The sequence below is a fragment of the Oenanthe melanoleuca genome, chromosome Z (genome assembly GCF_029582105.1).
Source record: "Oenanthe melanoleuca isolate GR-GAL-2019-014 chromosome Z, OMel1.0, whole genome shotgun sequence".
Taxonomy (NCBI): domain Eukaryota; kingdom Metazoa; phylum Chordata; class Aves; order Passeriformes; family Muscicapidae; genus Oenanthe; species Oenanthe melanoleuca.
The window spans coordinates 64,557,162-64,577,587 of NC_079362.1; the positions used below are offsets into that span (position 1 = coordinate 64,557,162).

The 20,426-nt window shown below is 35.1% G+C and overlaps 1 protein-coding gene across 1 annotated transcript in view; it reads right to left on the reverse strand.

The window, feature by feature from the left end:
* The window catches only part of WDR70 (WD repeat domain 70), a 139,065-nt gene that overhangs the window by 41,236 nt on the left and 77,403 nt on the right, over positions 1-20,426 (reverse strand). The window contains exon 11 of the mRNA XM_056513716.1: positions 13,321-13,495. Within this exon, the coding sequence (XP_056369691.1) occupies positions 13,321-13,495 (175 nt within the window). The remainder of the gene's footprint in view (positions 1-13,320; positions 13,496-20,426) is intronic.

Below are 20,426 nucleotides of genomic sequence, written 5' to 3' on the forward strand. Positions count from 1 at the left end.
AGATGCCTTCCTGAAGTCTCTGTAAACATGATCCCCAGGCTTTCAATTTACGTGACAGCTCTTCAATACCACTTCCCGTGGTGTAGAAATGGATGCTGTTTCAGTAATGAGCACACTGATGCAAAACAAGATTAACTTGTGAAATCTGAGGGTTTAATGTTTACATGATTACACTGTTACATGATTTCCTCTTCTCTGTAACTTTCTAACTCAGTGACATCTATACACATAATTAGCAGACCTGAAACACTCCTTCTTTTCTCTCAATCCTAATTAATCAATTATGAATACAGTAGCCTAACCTTACTCGTCACAACCAGGACATCTGACTGATAATTGTATTTAACTGTCCTGTGCATCCATTATATTCTCATCTGTTGCAAATATGGCTTTTTTCTGCATGACAAGTCTTCAGGATTTGTTTATCTCTCACACTCAGCAGTGGTTCAACACCCTTCAATAATCTCTCACATGTATTTCATTGAGAAGCTTATTTATTTGAAATTACTGAACCCATAAAAGACTTGGCTCTTCTTTTTTTCACCCAAATACGCTGTAGTTCTTCTAGAGCAACTACATTGCAATGAAAAACCTACATAACTGGGATTTAAAAAAAGAGGTGTATATCTATTTTTTAAATTTATGGAATCTTCAATGAATCATGCATTATATTATGCAACTGAGATTGAAAATAAAAACACAAGTGTGAAATACTCAGAAAATGCTTGGAAATTATGGAAAAGAGTAGTCTAAGAAGAAGTCATACAGTGATGTAGACAGTGAAGGTGAAAAATTGTTTAGTGTTTTGTTAACTGCAATTGATACAAAAACTTTACTGCTGTTTTTAAAAACAAATCTAAAACATTTATGCAGAAGGCAATGAGGAAAGCTACCTGATGCATTTGACCATACATGGGTTTAGGCAAAACAAGGAAGCAAGCAGGCTGGCCTGTCCTAGAGATGTGTGTGATCCACTGCAGAGCGATGAGAAAGTCCTTCCTATCTGTCCATGCTTCCTTCACCAAGAAGAACATTCAATTTCTAAGAATATTGCTGACCACAAAAACAATTTCTTCTTGTTTAAGCTTATTCATCAAGAAGTATTTCAGGAAACCATTTTAGAAATATAGCTTCTTAAGAGTATTGCTAAATATTTGTGTAAAGGTTTGAAAATGAAACCCCAGCTGAATGTCTGGCTGCACAGTCAAACTTTGCATTTGAGAAAATAACCTATCTTGGCCACAAAAATGATAAGTATTACTAATAAAAATAGCTTTTGGAAACTATTCAGTTGGCTTTCTTTGGGGATTTTTTACACTACACGAGAAAAACACACAAGGATGTAAAGGAAACTTTCTTCTGTATCTTTTCATAACTTATCTAACCCATTTTATCCTAGCAAATATACATTTTTCCTCCTTTGTATTATCATAAATATGGCTTTTATAAATCCAAAAAAAAGCCCACTCCTCCTTTTGCCTCTCTTGAAATTAAATTAATCAGTCTTAGACTTGCACAGCTGTTAAGGTTTCCTTGCCTTCCAGAAAACAATCAAATGGGATCAATGTTATTCTGCAAATATCTTATTAAAGATTCAGCTAAGGTACACTAGAACTCCACTGAAAGTCCACAGATTTCTTCAAACTCATCTATGCCAACACTGGATGTTTCATATAATTTAAAAGTAGCTTTTGGCATACTGGCATATAAACAGGAAAATTATAAATTGCCTTCAAAAAGCAACTATGACAGACTTATTCTTAGCTTATTCCCTGATATGTAATATAATTTCTCATATTCTTTCAGTATCCCCAAAGCTTAAACTTCTGTGGTGTAATAGAGGCACAGGGTAAAGAGAGTGAAATATGACTGAAAATACACAAAAAATCTACATAAAGTTAAAATTTCTGATTCATGAATCCTCGAGCCAAAGAAAGTGTAGTTTGCAGTGAGTTTTCAAAGATGGTTGCATAAAGAATCTATTTGCTTGCTAGAAATAGTAGCTAGCACATGTACATTCTAAGAGGATGGGTGTATTTCTCTAAGGAATGAAAGCATTTTCATTAAGCTTCTTGTAACACAGGAAGCTATTCTTTCTTCTATATTCTTTGACTTTTTTCCTGATAAAAATGCACTGCAAACCATCATGACATATTATCTCTGCATATTATTTAAAAATGTAATTTTTTTTAACTATGGATTTGGTTTTATTCATTCAGATGGAACAATGAAGATAGAAGATGGAAGAATGTTAAAAGGGTAAATGATATTTTTCCTCATGCATGTCAGTGATAAAATAAGCATTCTCAAATAAACTTCATTTTCTTTTCAAGCAATATTCTTATCTCAATTCCATGGTTCCTTCTTTGATGTTGTTTTTTTCTCCCAATAGTTTCATATATTCAACTACCTAAATAAGCAAACAAATAGAAACCCCACACATTTGCAAGAAAAAACTGGCAAAGCAGGAAAATAAATTCAAAAATTGTTTATCATGGTTTACACTAACAGAATAGAATGTTCCAAGTTAGCTTTCAGAGCAGCAATCAAGTACCTAAGCATTAGAGTGAAAAAGCTTGTAATACCTTTAGGAGAAAAAGTTGCTTGCTATTCTTCAGTGCAATTACTGATAAAATTTCAAACACAGATCACTTTTAAAATTAGCTTTCTTTTTTCCCAGATATTAAAACAAATTACTATTTTAAGTATGAGAGAAGGGTTTTTTTGCAATTAATATCCTTAAATCAATTAATCCCTTCTGTCTCATGTAATATAAATAGTAAGATGATTATTAAAGGTATGGCCGAATTGATATCCAAGAGTCCTTCAAACAGACTACAGTATTTCCATGAAAATTTGTCTCTGAGGATTAGGAATTGTTACAAAATTTCTCACTCTGCAACTAGCCTTCTCCTCTACCCTTAATGTTTGCTATCTGCTTCAAACCCCTCTTTCCTCTTCGTTTTCTATTTCCATGATGTAGTACCTCTTTCCATTGCAATTCTCTTTGACCACTAGCATCCTTAGAAAGATTCATATTCTCATTCTATCCTCCTAGTTTCACTTCAGCACAATATTTCACACTTACACCCAGCAACTTCATATTTCTTCTCCACCAGCAATGGCATTCTCACAGTACAGGGAGATACAAATTTCACAAGCAGCAATTCATGTATCTCAAAACCTTATCTGCATTACCCACTTTTCCCCAAATAGCAACATGTTCCTCTCTCTCTCTCGCCTTTTCATCCAATATTACCTTCTCCTCCACCCTCATTCCTTGTCAATCTCACTTTAATCCATTTGAGAATGCTACTTAAATTCCCTCCTGAGTCTCAGGATTATCCCTGACAAATCCAACATGTGATGCTACTCAACCCTTACTGTCATCAGCCTTGGGGAAAAAGTGTCTATTTTCTGTTCCCCTTCTTCATTGTTTTATGAAGTCCTGTATCTCCTGCACACCATCTACATGTTGGCTCCCTTCTTCACTATTCCCTCCAGTACATGATTACCTTTCAGTTTCTCTGGCTATTCAATGCTACTCAAACCCCATGGTCACTGAACTCTCACCCTACAGTGTACATACCTTATTCACAACCATGCCTCCCAATATTTCCATGCCATTAACTGCCTTCAAAAAAAGGTACATCATTGACTCTCTGCTGAACATCCTAGCTCACCTTGACATCACTCTGTGAATGTCTAGGTGCCAATATAAATTCAGCATGATGAAAGCTGTTCCTGATTTTCTTACATGGATATCACATCTTCTCAATTTCCCTGGAAGATCTTACCTCCTTTAACCATTCATCATAAGAAAAATGTTGTTATATGCATCCCAATGTCCTTTCATCTCCTTTCTGTCACACATTGTAAAATATACTGTAATAAATTCAACCAATAACCCGCTGCCAGTATCATCACTTTAATGTGTTTTCCTTCTTTGTTTCCTTGATAATGGAAAGCCCCTTTACTTTTAGGGGTCCATTCCTGCCTCATTTTGTCTTTTTTAACAGCTGTATTTCATCAATGAACTAAATACACTGTCTTTCAATTACAGCAATTACAGATAATTCATTTAATCTGCAAGCACAAATAAAAAAAAAAAGAAAAACAAAATCAAACCAAAGAAAACCACCACTCCTTTTCTGTAGTACATGTGGAAATAAAGTAAATTATCAAGTAAAAAATTAGTTTAAAAAAAAACCAAAACGCGGGGGGGTGGGAGACAAATAGTAACCAAGTTTGCACACTGCCTTGTTTTTGTTTGCTGGTGTAAACCTCTTACCAGTTTGACACTGAAAGATTCATCTTCTGACATAGACACCTTTAATTAGGAAGGAAGTCAAAACTGAAGTTAGTTTTACATGTTCAGACAGACAGTACCACACATTACTGCAGCCCTACCTTGCCCTCCCACCTCAATGCAACAGCCAAGAAACCACACTGACCTGTCTGGAATACAGGAAACACTCCTACACCTCTGCCAATGCCTACCCAGTTTGGCAACACCCTTCAACACATCAAATATTGAAATCAAGCAGTCATTTTCACATTTGTGACAAGTAACAAGCCAATGGCTTGCGATGCAGTTCTTTCTGCTGACTGCAATAGGTCAACACTTCTGAAAAATCACTCAGGCTTTTCAAGGCATTGAATACATGCCTGTCCTCCTGTTAGAAGGGCAGGGATGCACTACTGTCCTCCTTCTGCTCTTGTGAGCACTGGTGAAACAGCATCTATAACGGTCCACACAAGGTTCTCTGATGGCCTCAACAGGATGAAGTTTGTTTACAGACCTCAGATTCCCCTGGTGAGACCACAGAACTGCATAATGGTGAGGACAAAAAGCAGGCTAGTGAGCCAGGATGCAGTGCCATTTATATTTCAATATCAGGGATTGATCACAGCAGCTACAACCATCAGGAGCTCCTAGCATCCATAAAAACAACACAGAATCAATGATTATCCAATGAATTAAGAGTTTTTAGAGCAACTCTCTCTTTGTATATAAATTAGCACAGTACTTTTATCATTTGGCCATCCTATCCCAACCTTCACAAAATGCACTAAATATAAAATTTAGTGCTCATTATGGGTGACTGCTTTGAGCACAAGCCAAACCTCAAAGTGATACATATACACAGTGCAAAATGAAATAGTAACCATAATGGAACTTCTTTACAACTCTATATACTGCTTAATCTAAATGAAAATTACATATGTTGAAATATCTAAGAATATATTGTTTGAATTACTGCTTAAAATGATTATACATATTCAGAAAGTCTATTGAACTAGAATGTTATTATAAGTCTCTGGACATACTTAGACACATTGCATATGTATTTACATATAATGTGTGAAACACAAAGGTAGCCATATCCAACTCCAAGTCTAGTTCTCTATCTCATGAGAAATTTAGAACTTAGTTTAAGGAAAGCAGCTGTTTCACGGATGTATCTGATTTCAGTCTGTGTAGTATCACAGCAGTCATACATTAAATAAAACACAGCTGGACAATGCTCCACCTATTTCACCACCCTCTCTGCTAACTGTTTAGCACTAACATCTGTTGAAAACAAACTTTAGGAAATAGGGAGATCATGAAAATATCCCTTTATTTTAAAATATTTTGCACTGGAAGAAGTTTTTGCTTACTCATGAAGAAAGCCTCACATATATTCAGTCAGGTTTTAATTATGAGATTTATACCTAGAGTTGCAAGAAACCTGTTTAATGAAGCTGTCTTACAAAAAATATATTATTACAAATACTTTAAATTTCATATGATCAGTTTAGTTCTGTACCTGCTGCCATGATACTTTTCAGCTGTGCAGTTCATCTTCTCATTGATAATAAATGACACAAAAATGACTTGTTTGGCTTATAATCTTATAATGAATTCTCTAGAAATGCCATTCAAATATTTTCAGTTAAAGTTAACAAGACTTACATTCTTTAGGAATTGAGTATGGTCTCTAGTGTATTATAGCCAATTATTTAAACTGTATCCCCAGAGAAGTGCATCTTTTAATGGATGCAACCATGAATCAATTGTTCTCTCTGTAGAGAAAAAGTTGTTCTTTATCAAACTTCCTGAGTTAAATGTATGTAACCTATGCCTCACTATAACTTATCTCCTGCAAACCTCCTGTATGTTCCATGGCTCAGAAGCCATTTTTGATTTTAACTCACTTGTTCAAGCTGTAACAGTTTTCCTTTTGTTAAATATTTTAAAACGTGGGAGTCTTTGGTTTCTCTAATAAAATAAATGTAATGACCAAGAGACGTACAGAAATGCACTTTTCATTGCTTTTAGGAAATTCACAGCATAATCCTACTCTTCATCTCACATGCTTCAAGAAATAGTGACCTAGCACAATGAGATACATTTGGAGGCAAAACTAGCTTCCTAATATACACATCAAGCACAAAACAGTCTTTCCATAATTTACAAACCCTATCAGACTCTAGACCACTGAAGTGTTCAGCTTGCTTGAGCAATGCAAACACTACTACTGCTAAAAGCCATTTCTCTGATAAGCCAAACCACTCTGGAGCTCACTTCTTGTTAGGTAAGAATGTAGTATTTGTACCTTCCACTTTTTGCCTCTGAAAAAAAGGAAAATTTTCTCTAAAGTAACAAAGCTAGCTCAAGAAGACTCTTTTATTTTTTTCCATTATTTTTCATTATTTCATCTTTCTATTTCTGTAACATTATTCATGTTGTATTAATACTAATAGCACTACAATATTAATAAAGCCAATCATGTTGCTATAATGCCTACTCTTCTCAAATTGTAATTTTGAAATAATTTCTGTTAAGTCTTACATTTAGTTTTCCAAATAATAAACCAAAGAGACACATATAATCCTTGTGGGATAAGCCTTTTTCCTCAACCATACATGAATCCAAAGTGAAATCCTTTAACCTATTTTCATTGGGGTGTGACAGACTTCAAGATTTAGAATTGCCTTTCATCACTATATTAGATAGTGCAAACATTTAGATAGTTCTTAACTATAAACTGTTTATTACATGAGAAATGCACTTAGAAATACAGCAGGGCACATTTTATCTCAGCACATGATTGTCAGATTCTTTACTGTGGCTGGCTTCAGGGTACAGATAGTGATGTACTGGCTAACCCAGACGTATACAAAAAGGAATAATATATGAATCTGTTAATATTTGCTGCTGGCAAGCTTGTGTGTGATTTCCAGTTTCTGGAACAGAGGTCTGGCACATATACGTATGGAATGAAAGGGTGGAATATTATGGATATGGAAAACTTACCTTAAGTTTGAAAGGGGAATATAGTATATTTGGATATCCTTCATCTTGTATTTACACAAGAAATTTCCAGATGTAGCCAGACTGCCCTCTTCAAAGCATGAAGCATGTTACATACTTGGGGAAAATTGGAAGATTTCCCTGCTGTTTAGCTGTAGTAGTGATATTCAGCAAATTTAAGAACAGTCACTGTAAACTGTTTCTATTAAATATTGACATTTCACAGGAATATTTTTAATGCTGTGGAGATATCAATATAAACATTAAATTCTATACATTAAAAAATCACCCAAATAGACAAGTGAATATTCCATGGTGAAAAAAGATGAATAAAACCTAGCTGTTGTGAAAAAAAGTGTAATTCTCTAATGCTGTGATGGACAAGATGCCAAAGACACACAATGAACTGGTAGAATCTGCATCTAAAAATGCATACGTATAGCAAAGTTTTCTAGTGGACAGACATAAGACATTTCAGGAATTAATTGCTGACAGCCATGTCTTTTGCATGTCAGCACATGCAAAATAAATCCTGTAACTGTGCAAAGATTCAATAACCTCTTGTTCCTAACACATGGGTATAAACCCCCTCAAATGACCTTCCAATTAACGGGAAAGTATTTAAAGTGAGTCTCAGATCTTACTACTAGTTTTGATTACTCTGTCTTGGCAGCATCAGCTGTAAAATCCGTCATGAACAGCAAAATAAAGTTTGCAAAAAAAATTTCCAAATAAGATCTGGACTTGGATTCCCATTAAAAAAAAAAAAAAACAAAAAACAACAAAAAAAAAACTTTTCACATAATAATTTTTCATTATCTAAATCTGTGCTCTTAGTTGTACAGTATTATTTCAAAATGGCTCCAGTACTTGGTGAAACCTTTTGTCTCTAAAAAATCTACCTTAAAACTTCCAACAACGCATCACAAAACTAAAAACTAAAAGCTCACAGAAACCCTTTCAAAGCAAATCATCACTAAATATAGAAATGTATTTATCTTACATCTATAAATCATGCAATTATTTGGAAAATACTTTTAACATGACTATTCGTAATTAAAATGTACAGAGCTTAGATCTGTTTAAATTCAGGGCATACTGTGACATTCCACGTTTCTTCCCCTTATATTTTGAGGACAGGGTGGCTGAAGGGCATGTGGAAAACAAATTATTGGATTACCACTTGATCACACCACTTTTTGGAATATTCATGTGGGCAGTACATTATTATAGTGTTGAATTTCAGTATTATTGTGAATTTTAAGTTCTGCAAGACCACTTTGAGCTTTAGCTAAGTAATTCAAACTGATCAAAATACGTAAATTATTATAGCAATTTAGAATAAGAGTAAGTTTTTAAAACTAGGAGAAAAGAAAATGCTAGCAAAGCAGTAATTCAGCAATACTGTATCAAATGCTCACTTTAGAGCTGAAGAATGGAGTTAAACCTACGCCTAAGTCTTCTATGAAACAAGAAAGTAAAAAAATAAGGTTAATCACTCACTATAAAAATATTTCCATAAGCACTGAACCAATTTGCTTAATGAGAATTATGCTGAAAATTACAAAACATTATGTCTTTCATGTTCAGATTTACACTATATAAAAACTAAACCTATTACAGATGTAAAAGACAAAGTTATTATTACAGAGGTATTTGTTGAAACTAATTCTTTATTACTTATAGTGCAATCAGTAGATAGGTAAAGCTTATAAAAATTACTCAAAGTTTATAACCAAATTTAACATAGCTAGAAAAAAAAACACAGACAAGATTTTGAGTGTACAAGCTGCTTCCTCAAAGGCATTTAAAAGACATGACCACTTCTCTTACAAACTGCCTCCTCAACATCTTTGTTAATATTTTTACCACAGCTGCAATGATATATCATAAAATAGGTGATGTGTGAAACTGTGCAACATAATTCAGCCTGGCATACACAGCAAAGTTGTTTATGCAGTCCTGTGCTGAACACACCCAGGAAAAGATGGAGGAAAAAATTCTCATAACAGGTAGCCTCATCAGGGGGTTTGAAAGATTAAGGAAGGCTAACTAAAAAGTCTAGCTTTTTTATCCCAAAAATCCCTAACTGTAACTGATGAAAAAAACATCTCCAGGTTTCCTGCTTATTGTGGAAAATGAATGGAGATTTTGTGTTCACTGAAGAGATTTCAATTATAATTCAAAATATGCTTCAAAAATTATTTCAGTCTTTCCCTATCTCTAACAATGAGATGCTCCCATTCTTGGACAGGAAAATCAGGACACAAAGGTTTAGTGATGGCAAGACACTCTGTATTCTTCATACTAAAGACTGACTCCATGGATCAATTTGTTCAGAAATATATACTACTACAGGCTTGCAAAAAGCTCTGAATGGGCAAGCAGCAAGCACAGGCAAGATGAGGAATTTGAACTTATTTGAACTGCAGCTAAACCTAGTGGTTTTACTGCATTGCCCAGTGAACCAAAAATTTTTGAGGTACTGTCTTATTTTGACCATAAATGCTCTTCAACTTTCCATATTTGCCAGACACTTTTCTCCATGTCTCAGAACATTTAAATTGAGAATGTTCTAATGTGCTGTGCTATGAATTGACTATTTTACACTGTTGTTTCCACTATTCATTCAAAGTTTGAAGGAAGTTATTTTTTATGTCCTTTGAAGATGTTATTTTAAGCCAAGTTGACAGTGTTCATAATATTTCAAATACGCTGACAGATGGCTCTACTAATGTGCACTGTAAATGCACATGTACATGAACCTTAAAGAAAAAACATGCACTGACAAAATAACATACGTGAGAAAATAACACAGATTTATGACAAAACAAAAAAATCCTCCTAGGCAGGTGATTATAATGGATCATGATCCTGCTGAGGAAGTCTGGAAAAAGGCAAGGCGAAGCCGGAATGCATTTGGCTAACTTCAGCACTAGCAAGTTACCAATGTCAGTGTCATGAATTAAGAAAAAATCTTCCTTCAAAAGTTCCAAAAGTGTTTTCAGTCTCACTGCATACAGCTGGGAGATTTGGAATCATACCAAAAAAGAGTGGAAGTAAAAATCTGAATGAAACATTCATGGTGTTCATTACTAGTCAGAAGTGAATCGATCACACACGAAAATCACTCCCTAAGCAAAGCAACATAATTTAAAAAAAAATTAAAAAAAAAAAAAAAAAAGAAAAAAAAAAGAAATAAAATAAAAAAAAGCAGATTCTGAGATAGTTCAAAAGTGGCCTGGAAAACAAAACCAACCACCTGATGAAGATAACTTAAAACAAATAACTACTTTGACTACAGCAGAATGGATAAAATACGACATAAAGAAGATCTTGTCTTCCTCTAAATTAAAAATCAACAGTTATTTAATCACACCATTCTAGACCAAGTTCTACACCATGGAGCAGTGTACAACACAGGTGATGTGCCTGTGGTGATGGGAATGCCACTGCACAACATGTTCATTTTTCATTTCTTTAACCTTTGATTGACACATCAGTATGATTCCTCTAGACAGGTATAACAAGTAATGTGGGAAGCAGAGAATAAAAAAACCTATACCAGCGTCAGAAACTATGACAAAGGAGATTTGTGGGGTAGCTTCTGTCTTGCAAAGTGGTACAGTGATGGCTTCCCACCAACACTGCCCCATTGTACCTGCTTCTAATGAGTGTCCCTTTTGTTCTTCGAAGGTGCATCACCTCTTTCCTTTTGGGGTATTCATTTCTGCCCATGGAACTGCTGCTTCATACTTAATAGGACAAGAGGCAACAGGCAGGAATCAATGCACAAAAAGTTCCACCTGAACGTGAGGAGGAACTTCTTTACTGTGCAGTGACTGAGCACTGGAACAACTTGCCCAAAGAGGTTGTGGAGTCTCCCTCACCTGAGGTATTCAAGAATGATCTGGACACAATCCTGTGCTGTGTGCTCAGGGATGACCCTGCTTGAGCAGGGAGGTTGGACCAGATGACCCAGTATGGGCCCTTCCAGCCCAACCCATTCTGTGATTCTGTGAAGAGTTGATGAGCCTTTTTGAGTGGGAAAGCAGGGACTTAACATTTTCACTGAAGTAAACAGAAGCCTCCCCCTCTAGTAGGCACTGTGTTTGACTCAACTCAAAAATAAATGCATCTAAAAATCTTCACAGACAACCAGGATAACAGCCACTATGGGTGTGTATCTAGTGTGAGCCATAATATCTGGACGGACAATCTTCATGGATATAATTTGTACTGTTAGTGTCTTATGGAGGAACAGTGGTTTGGGCACTCGGGATCAGCAAGATGATGGCTTTTTCTAATTGTTTAATCAACATGCCTTTTGAAACACTTGATTCTAACTATACTCAGGGATCTCCAGAGGATACAAGCAGTCTTAGGTAAGAATACCGCTAAAAATACAATTTACCTGCTCCTTCACCCAAAAACCTTGCATGCTTCTTAATGAAACCAACAAAGACAACGACAAAAACTCTTTAGACATTAAAAATACAAACCCAAGAACAGCACCAACTTAATTTCTACTAGAAAATCACTTTAGTCTTGCCTTGTTATACAGGGGTCACCCACTAGAAACTGCACAAGACGCACAGGATATATCTTTAAATTACTCAAAATCACCTTAAACTGCACTCAATCAGCATTGCAATATGTCATTGTACAGACACAGAAAAGTTCAAAAGGAAAAGCACATGAAAAAGCAGACTACCAAGAGCACTATTGTTAAAACTACACCAGAAAGCTTAATATTTCAATACTGTATATGTTAAAATAAACAACATACACAGGTGATGAAAGCCAGTCTCTGAAAAATTTATTATTCTGTTAGAACAAGTTTACACTTAGGATGAATTCTCAAGCTTCGTGCCATTAGGAAGTTTTACTAGGTTTATAGTGGAAATAAAAACAGAAATAAAAATAGATTGCAATCCCAAAATACAGGCTATACTTTGAGTATGATCCACAGGCTTTCTTTTCCTTTTAAATCTATACATTTCCTTCTGCCTCCAGCAATCAAATCTTGTTAAATCTTTGTAAAAAGCTGCCCAGATTGTCTGTCTTCCTTTTAAAAATCAAATATCTTGAAATACGAAGTTGAACAGACTAATGCAACCTGCACTAGTTCAGTTTTACTTACCAAAGTATCCCACTGAATCTTCTTTGCATAAGATGGGAATAAAGAGAGAATATGGATGACTTACTAGGCTGATTATTTTCAAAGCAGTAAAGCTTAGCCCGATGAATTTGCACTTGATGTTGCAAAATTAAACTGTTGGAACTGGACTGGTTTGTAAGCCACATTACACAAAGCAACAGTGAGCACTGAATGCTCTAAGCTTCAAATTATAACGTAGTAGCAACAATATAGTTCAAATCACAACTACTGTAAATTGATTATTTAGTTCAGTATGAACAGAAATATTTCCTGATTTCGATAAATTTGAAATAGCTTCCATTCTGACTCCTTCTGACTGCAATGCATTTACATATGTGGCTCAAATTTGCCTCAGTGTTTATTTTTACATATTAAACAATATAACATTTGCCATTTAATGTGCAGCATTGGCTGTATCATCACCCACTCAGATGCTCTTCTTATCTACCTATTATATGGATTAATGACTGATTTCAGTATCAAGTTTTAAGAGTTAGCCCACAATACATTCAACATCTCAAATAAATTATATAACTAGAAATTACAGCTTTTCTCACAAGCATTCCATCTTAAATAAATAATAATCTAGACACAAATATATGGTCAACTTTTTTTTTTTTAATGCAGACTACCAAGAGTTTTCCCAGCATTTTGAACTTAGTAGCAGCAGACTTAATGATCAGTTGTGGAAAAGCAGAAGAAACACTAAGTCATGCCTACAGGTTACTTGATTTTCAGGACAGAGGGGAGAGGAGGGGAAATAAATAAAAATATAAAAGTACCAAAACTGATTTTATGTGTTTCAACATTCACACTCGAAATAATAGAAGCATATATTGTTATCAAATACTGGACTTACAGTCATATTCCTATCCCAGATCTGGATAGAGCCATCTTGACAGCCAGCTGCAATAAGTTTCCCATCTCTGCTGTATGTGCAAGTTGTAGGAATCACCCGTTTTCCTTGAACTGATCGTGGCTTAAAGACGCTTTTGTGCTTTTTTTCATTGTTAACATCCCAAGTCCTCACAGTTCTGAAAAAAGAGTTTAAATAAACAGGTTTTTTAGACAACGTTAATATATATAAAATAATTCTTGTGATAAAACCAAACAACTTTTCCAGCACAGATGGCATATAATATTGTTCAAATTAAATTGTAATGGCAAAATAGCATTTAAGATATGTGGACAACTCTTCAATAAGAAACATCATGTTCATTAAAATGCATCTGAAGTTTAAAAAAAAAAAATTAAAAATAAACAAAAAAAACCCCAAACCAAAACACTTTTCTCCAAAACTCTCATGTAGATACATAAATTATTTAGAATTTGGAAGATAACAAAAAGTTAATACACAGCTACTTAATAATCTCCACTGCCACTGGAAATCAAGAAGAAAGTATTCAGTCTTCTACAAAGAATAAATACTTCAGGAAATAGGCATGAATCTTATACAAATTCATAACTTCAACAGACTTTTTAACTATTCGGACATAACAAAATCTGAATATTTTGCTTTTAAATGGCTGGTTATTCTTCACACTTCATTTTTAAAAGGCATTTTAAACATTAATTGTAGTACTACTGAAGTTCTCTTCCACTAATCCTGAAGGTGTTAGAGCTCTGTTATAAAAATGCTCTTCAAATATTTTAGAAAGAATAATTTATGTAACTTTTTTTTCAAGTTGAGTTTTTCCCACATTATTAGCAAAACAAATACATCCTTTTTCTTTTTAATGGAAAAAGAGTATCTGCCTGGATCTTCACTGTTCCTTAGATACAGAAAAACATCCAAATGAGAAAGAACTAAAACACTAGAATACAGGTGGACCCTTTAAACTGTCTTAGATACAAATGTTTTCTGTCCATGTAATATGTTGAGGTCTTTCCATATAAAAATTCAAAACTCTTCTGGCATCTAATGCAGAGAAGACTTTCAGAATTTGGCAAAAGAAGGAAGATCATTCATTTAGAAGGAAAAAGTCTCAAGGTTCTCAGGACAACCCCATTTGTTTAGACTATACAAACATTGCCTGTGATCCAACAGCACATAATTCACTGGTCTTTAGCAAAGCAAATACAACTTTAGCAGAGGCTGCCATTTCTCCAGAATGAGACAATATACCCCAGCACAACACTAGGAACTTCCATCAGAGCTACAAGACCAGACAGGCCATAGAGCTGACATATACATAATCTGAGAATAAAATAGACAAGAAAATGAGCTGGAAATACCTCAGAGAGGATACAAGTAATTGCATGTTTAATGACAGTAATGAGAAATCAGGAACTGTAAGTTAAAATGAATAGATAGAATTAATCCCAAGTTGACCATAAGAAGTCAAGGTTAGTTTCATTTTAAAAAGTCTTCAAATCTCCTATCTGTAAGACATCACTTCATTGCCTTTTCTGGAGATCTAGCATAAGACATTCAAGTGTTCTCATGATTAGTTTGGGTTTGAGGTTTTGGCAGGTTTGTTGTTTGGTACTTTTAACTACAATTTTTATTTTAAATGAAGCACAATATTACAATTATGATTAGGCTGATTAGAAGATCTTCAGAAGTTGCTTTGATCCTCAAACCATTATATGATTCTGAGATTTCTTTTTTCATCTCCTTGTGTAGTCAACAACTGTCTCAGTCACCTTTCATTTACACTTTCTCCTACTGTGATGCTTTGTCAAAACTTGAGTCTTTTCTATTCCCCTTCCTTTATAAAACTCAATCCCTCCAAAATCAGATTTGAATGTTGTATACCTTCAGCTTCTCTTCTTCCTTCAGTGGTGACCATCTCCTGCAGAAAAGCTCTGTTCTTTCTTACAATGCAAGTTCCCAAGGACTGCCTTGGCACACCCCTTCTCAGGTGGTGCACCTGGTAACACAGATATGTGCAGGGAACTTCAGAGCCTGCCATCCCCTTTCATTTCAGATGCCTCACAAGCATCTCAGATGTAATTCAGAAACAATCTCTTCAGAATTCTTTACCATCCTAATTCTTTATTTCTGCTGGCATGGAATGACTTTTTTAAAGCCTTATTTCCTCTTTTTAGTTCTACTGTAAAGGAAGAAGAAGGACTTGTATACTCTCGTTCCTTATAAAACACATTAAAATAAGTATGAGCTCTAAATCAGTTGTAATATCTGCAGGTCAGTTGAAAAATCCAAGTCCTCTGAACTGCTGCTTCCACTGCAGACAGTTGGCCATATTCCCACACATATGAGTTACGTGCCCTGCCAAAAATGCCACACAGCCTACAGTATATATTTAATATTCCCTTAATGTTTTCTTAATGTCCCCACACTGAGCATGTGTTTGCTGTTGCCTTGATGCTACTAGATCTAATGAAAAAAAATTCTACTAAAAGTATTTTATAAGAAACCACCTATATATTAGTTTCAAATTTGTCAGTCACTCCCCGAGAGCCCTTAATTCTTGAGCTAAACACTGAGATCTTTGATGTCTTCTTTCACAAAAGAGATTTTAAGTATTTTATTCTTTATGGAAATAGGAAATATTTCCTATTTTTATTTTTAAAGGGACATCATATTGCAAACATATTTCATAATACTATGTGCAAAATTTCAGCCTAGCATGGTTTCTGACTGAATCACCACAAGCAAAAACATCAGGACTAATTTGTAAACTATGTATGTTTTATATTTTCCTTCAGACCAGTGACAGTCAAGAAGCAGGGATCACTGAGGGACCTTAGGGACAGAACTTCACTGGAACAAAGGGAAGTTTAAGACATTGGGAATAATTTCTTGACGGGAGGGGTGATTAGACACTGGAATGGACTGCTCAGAGAGGTGGTAGAGTCACTGTCCTTGGAGGTGTTAAGCATAGACTGGACATGCCACTCAGTGCCATGGCCTGGTTGACCACAGTGGTGTTGGGTCCCAGGCTGGAATCAATCCCAGAGACCTTTTTCAACTGATTCTGTGGCTGGACATGCCCCAGCCATGGCTCTCACAGCCCAGAGAGCCAAACGTGTCCTGGGCTGCATCCAGAGCCCCGTGGGCAGCAGGGCAGGGAGGGGATTCTGCCCCTCTGCTCTGCTCTGTGAGACCCACCTGGAGCACTGCAGCCAGAGCTGGGGTCCCAGCAATAAAAGGACATGGACCTGCTGGAGCAAGCCCAGAGGAGGCACCAAAGAGGATCTGGGGGCAGGAGCATCAATCCTATCAAGACAGGATGTGAGAGTTGGGTTTGCTCAGACAGGAAAAGAGAAGGCTCTGGGGAGACCAAAAGCAACTTCAAGTACTAAAAGGAGGCTTGTAAAAAAGATGGAAAATTATTTTTACACAAGCAGATAGTGATAGCACAAGGGGGAACAGTTTAAAGGAGGACAATTTTAAGATCAATATTAGGAATGAATCCTTTACTGGGAAAATTTGAGGCACTGGCACAGGTTGCTCAGAGAAGTTGTGGATGTCACATCCCTAGAAATGTTCAAGATCTGACTAGACAAGGATCTGAGCAACCTGGTCTAGTAGATGGCATCCCAGACCTTGGCTGGAAGAAGGGCGAGTTTGCATTTAGATGACCTCTGAAGTCTTTTCCAACCCAAACAATTCTGTGATACTGTGACTTACATCTAACTCCTCCCATTTTAGCCAGAAGGAAAGGAGATAAAAAGGAAAAAAAAAGCATAGAAACCGAAATAATTCACCTTCAGGTAAGATTGTCTTTAAACTGGCAATATGGCAAAAATATATGGACTACTTCCATATATTCTCTCCCCTTCTGCTACTGACCCTCAAACAGCATACCATATAACAGACAGCTCAGGGTACATTATGTAATTATGACTCTGGGGTTTTTTTCTGGCATTTTTCTGTTTTTTTTGTACCATTTAATGATTTCCTCTTCCTTAGACATAATGAAAAAATAAATGAAATTGCATTACAGAAGTTCTACTTTCACTTCCTAAATTCTTTGAGCTCAGTCTTCTATTTGTGTTGAAACAAGTAAAAAAATTTACCCCTGCATCAATCAGATAATGCCCAGGGCACTTATTTTGTTCAAAAATGCCCTCTTCCTAAGAGTATCTCCTCAGAAGTAAAAATGTGGGACATGTATGCTCTATGTGCATCACTTGGCAGAAGTACATTATTTATCTGCTGACAGGCAGAACCAAGGTATTTTTGAACTTCGGTGAAAACAAAAGAAAGAATTTCCTGAATTAGTCTTTTTTTTCCACCTGAAAACAAACTGTATTTAATTAAAGTTTGTTCTTTAGAAAATACTAGCCATAGAGATTTTTTTAAAAATATACTTCTAACATATAGTGTTATTTACTCACTACATCAAGTTTTAACACATTGAATGATAAACACTCCCATCAACGTTTATGATTTCTCTTTCATAAATTCCTTTTAAATTTAAATATCCATGAAGAAGGCTTCACATACACATGTTTAAATTTAACTTTTTAAATTATGGATTCCACATCTGCAGAACAGATTTTGCAAAAGTTATTTTGTAAAGTTCTTATATTTGCCAAGAGCAATTCAAAGCAACTTAGAAAACGAGGGGAATGATCTTTTGGAAAGGTAATGTGGATATTTTCGTGACCACTGAGAAGTTCAATGACACATAATAAACAAATAATTTAATTACTGAGGTTCAAGGGGAAGTTTTGGCAGGTTTTTTCCCCAAAAAAATGCTTTTTCTCTCCTTTTCCCCTTTTTTCTCATGTTCTTATGATGTTATTACTAAGTTAAAATTACTAATAAGATTAATTATTGGCAATGCTGCTGCATTACACAAATTATTATAGTTATGTAGCTGCATTTCCCAGACTGCAAGTACAGAAAATTCCTGTCATGAGTCAGCTACACACTGCCCTAATACAATCTGTTGAAATTCAAGAAGTGAAGCAATGTTAACTTCAAAAGCCAGACCTGCCAAATTCTACTAAGCTTTTTTGTCTGTCCTACCTTCTCTGTTTCTGCTGGACTGGAAAACTCTATTGTACAATGTTGAATGTTATTGGCATTTAATATGTTAAGTCTACTCTGAATAATTAAGTCTACTCTTATTACTTGAAATACAAAAGCAAAGAGTACTTTATCATTAAAAGCACAGATCAGGCTTAATATTGTACATCTAATAACCAAATTACAGTGCTCACCTTTGCAATGTATTATAGTGAATACCTATGTAATACAAGGTTGCAAAGCTGTAACATACTTCAAAATCATCATACAAATATGGTGGCAATGGAATTGATCATACCAGTACAAGATGACACAAAGTCATCAGTGATAGAAAATACATTTTGAAAGAGTTATATTAAGACTCTTTATAAAAGAAAAACAAAAAACAACTAATCTTATAGTAAGGGTTTCTAAAAATCTCTTTTATAACATAGAACAAACATATGTACATGGAAATGAAATTAAGGAATTTATTAATATGGTGAAAAATTGCCTAAAGCAGAATATGTAAAGAGGTTAGTTAAGAACCAGCTGCAAAGTTCTGTTAGGATGAACTTCATGTACATGGAGGTGCAATATATGGTGTGTATGTCAGCAAGAAAACTTTCATTGTGTTCTTTCTGCTCTCTTTCAGCAGACATAAATTACAGTCTTCTTCTGTCAAGCATGAGACACAAGGAAAATCACCTGCCAAACAATGAAAAAATTCGGACACACAAACAGGTGGAGAAATCCAGAGAAACTTTCCATACTTGTTTAGAAGAAAAACTTCTAAATAAGCTACCTATTTCCAGCATTGTAACAGAATGAAAATAATTCCAACCAGAATACAAGAAAACCCACATCCAACATATGTAATATCAAAACTACAGAAAAATACAGACACAACTTAGTAATTTATAATGATTCCACTTTTCTGACACTTAAATAAACCCTAGAGGTAAAAAGCCAAATAGAAACATTTAACAGAGTAAAAAAAAAAAAAAAAAAAAAAAAAAAGTATGTGATATACAGCAAATCAGGTAAGAAACTACAAAACCATGTTTTTCCATATTTTCAACTTAAACTGGTAGCCTTTTTTTGACAGGAGAAATTACCATAATTTGTATGTACAAAGTACATCACTGAATCTTAATTACTGGGGGTGGAGTAGATTAAAACCTAATAACAGTGAATGAAAACTGGTCCCATTCTCCAGTGTGAAGGAACCAAAAAAGCAACAATCTCAAAGCTGAAATGACACTTAAGAATGTCTGAGAGAGCATGGAGAGTAAGTGTTCTGAATTACTAAGCAAAAACCCTGCTGAATCCAAAAATCCTGGCCAATATATTCAACATCTGAGTAAAACTAGATTAGAAAAGGAGAGTGAGAAGAACTGGAAGAACATTAGCTCAGCTAAGAAATCAGAACCAATGGAGCACTGTGAAGCACGTTCATGGGAGGAAAACAGCAGCAGGAAATACTAGTGAGTTATGATAAACAATCACTTCTGACTGAGAACCCACTCATTCAGACACAAAGGGTTACCCACCAATATGCCTGTGTGACCCTTCTGAGGTTCTACTGTGAAGACACAGTAGAATACCTATTGACAGAACCTCTAACTTACAGCATAAAGAGCCTGTTTTTAATGAAATCAAAGATCACAAGCTTTCTAGACTGAGTAATTTGTGCTTTTTCCCAGATTAAACCACTAGGTTTGGCTAACAATACAGAAAGGCACTCTTAAGCTTAAAAATTTAAGAGTAGAAACAAATTTCCTAGAAACAAGTAATCAAATAACATAATACAAGTCTTTTACATTTTTTTAATCAGATCCTCTACATAAAATGGTACTATATTTGTATATGGACTGCATACCTACTTCAGCTGTTCCCTTCTGCATACCTCTCCAAAGTGATGGAAAATACATCCTTTGGAATTTTGCACAATTTTTTACATACTTGGTTCAAAACCTGAAGATTCCCTTAAAGTATTTACAGATCAGTTCATCAAAATTACCAACTCCAAAATTCTGTCA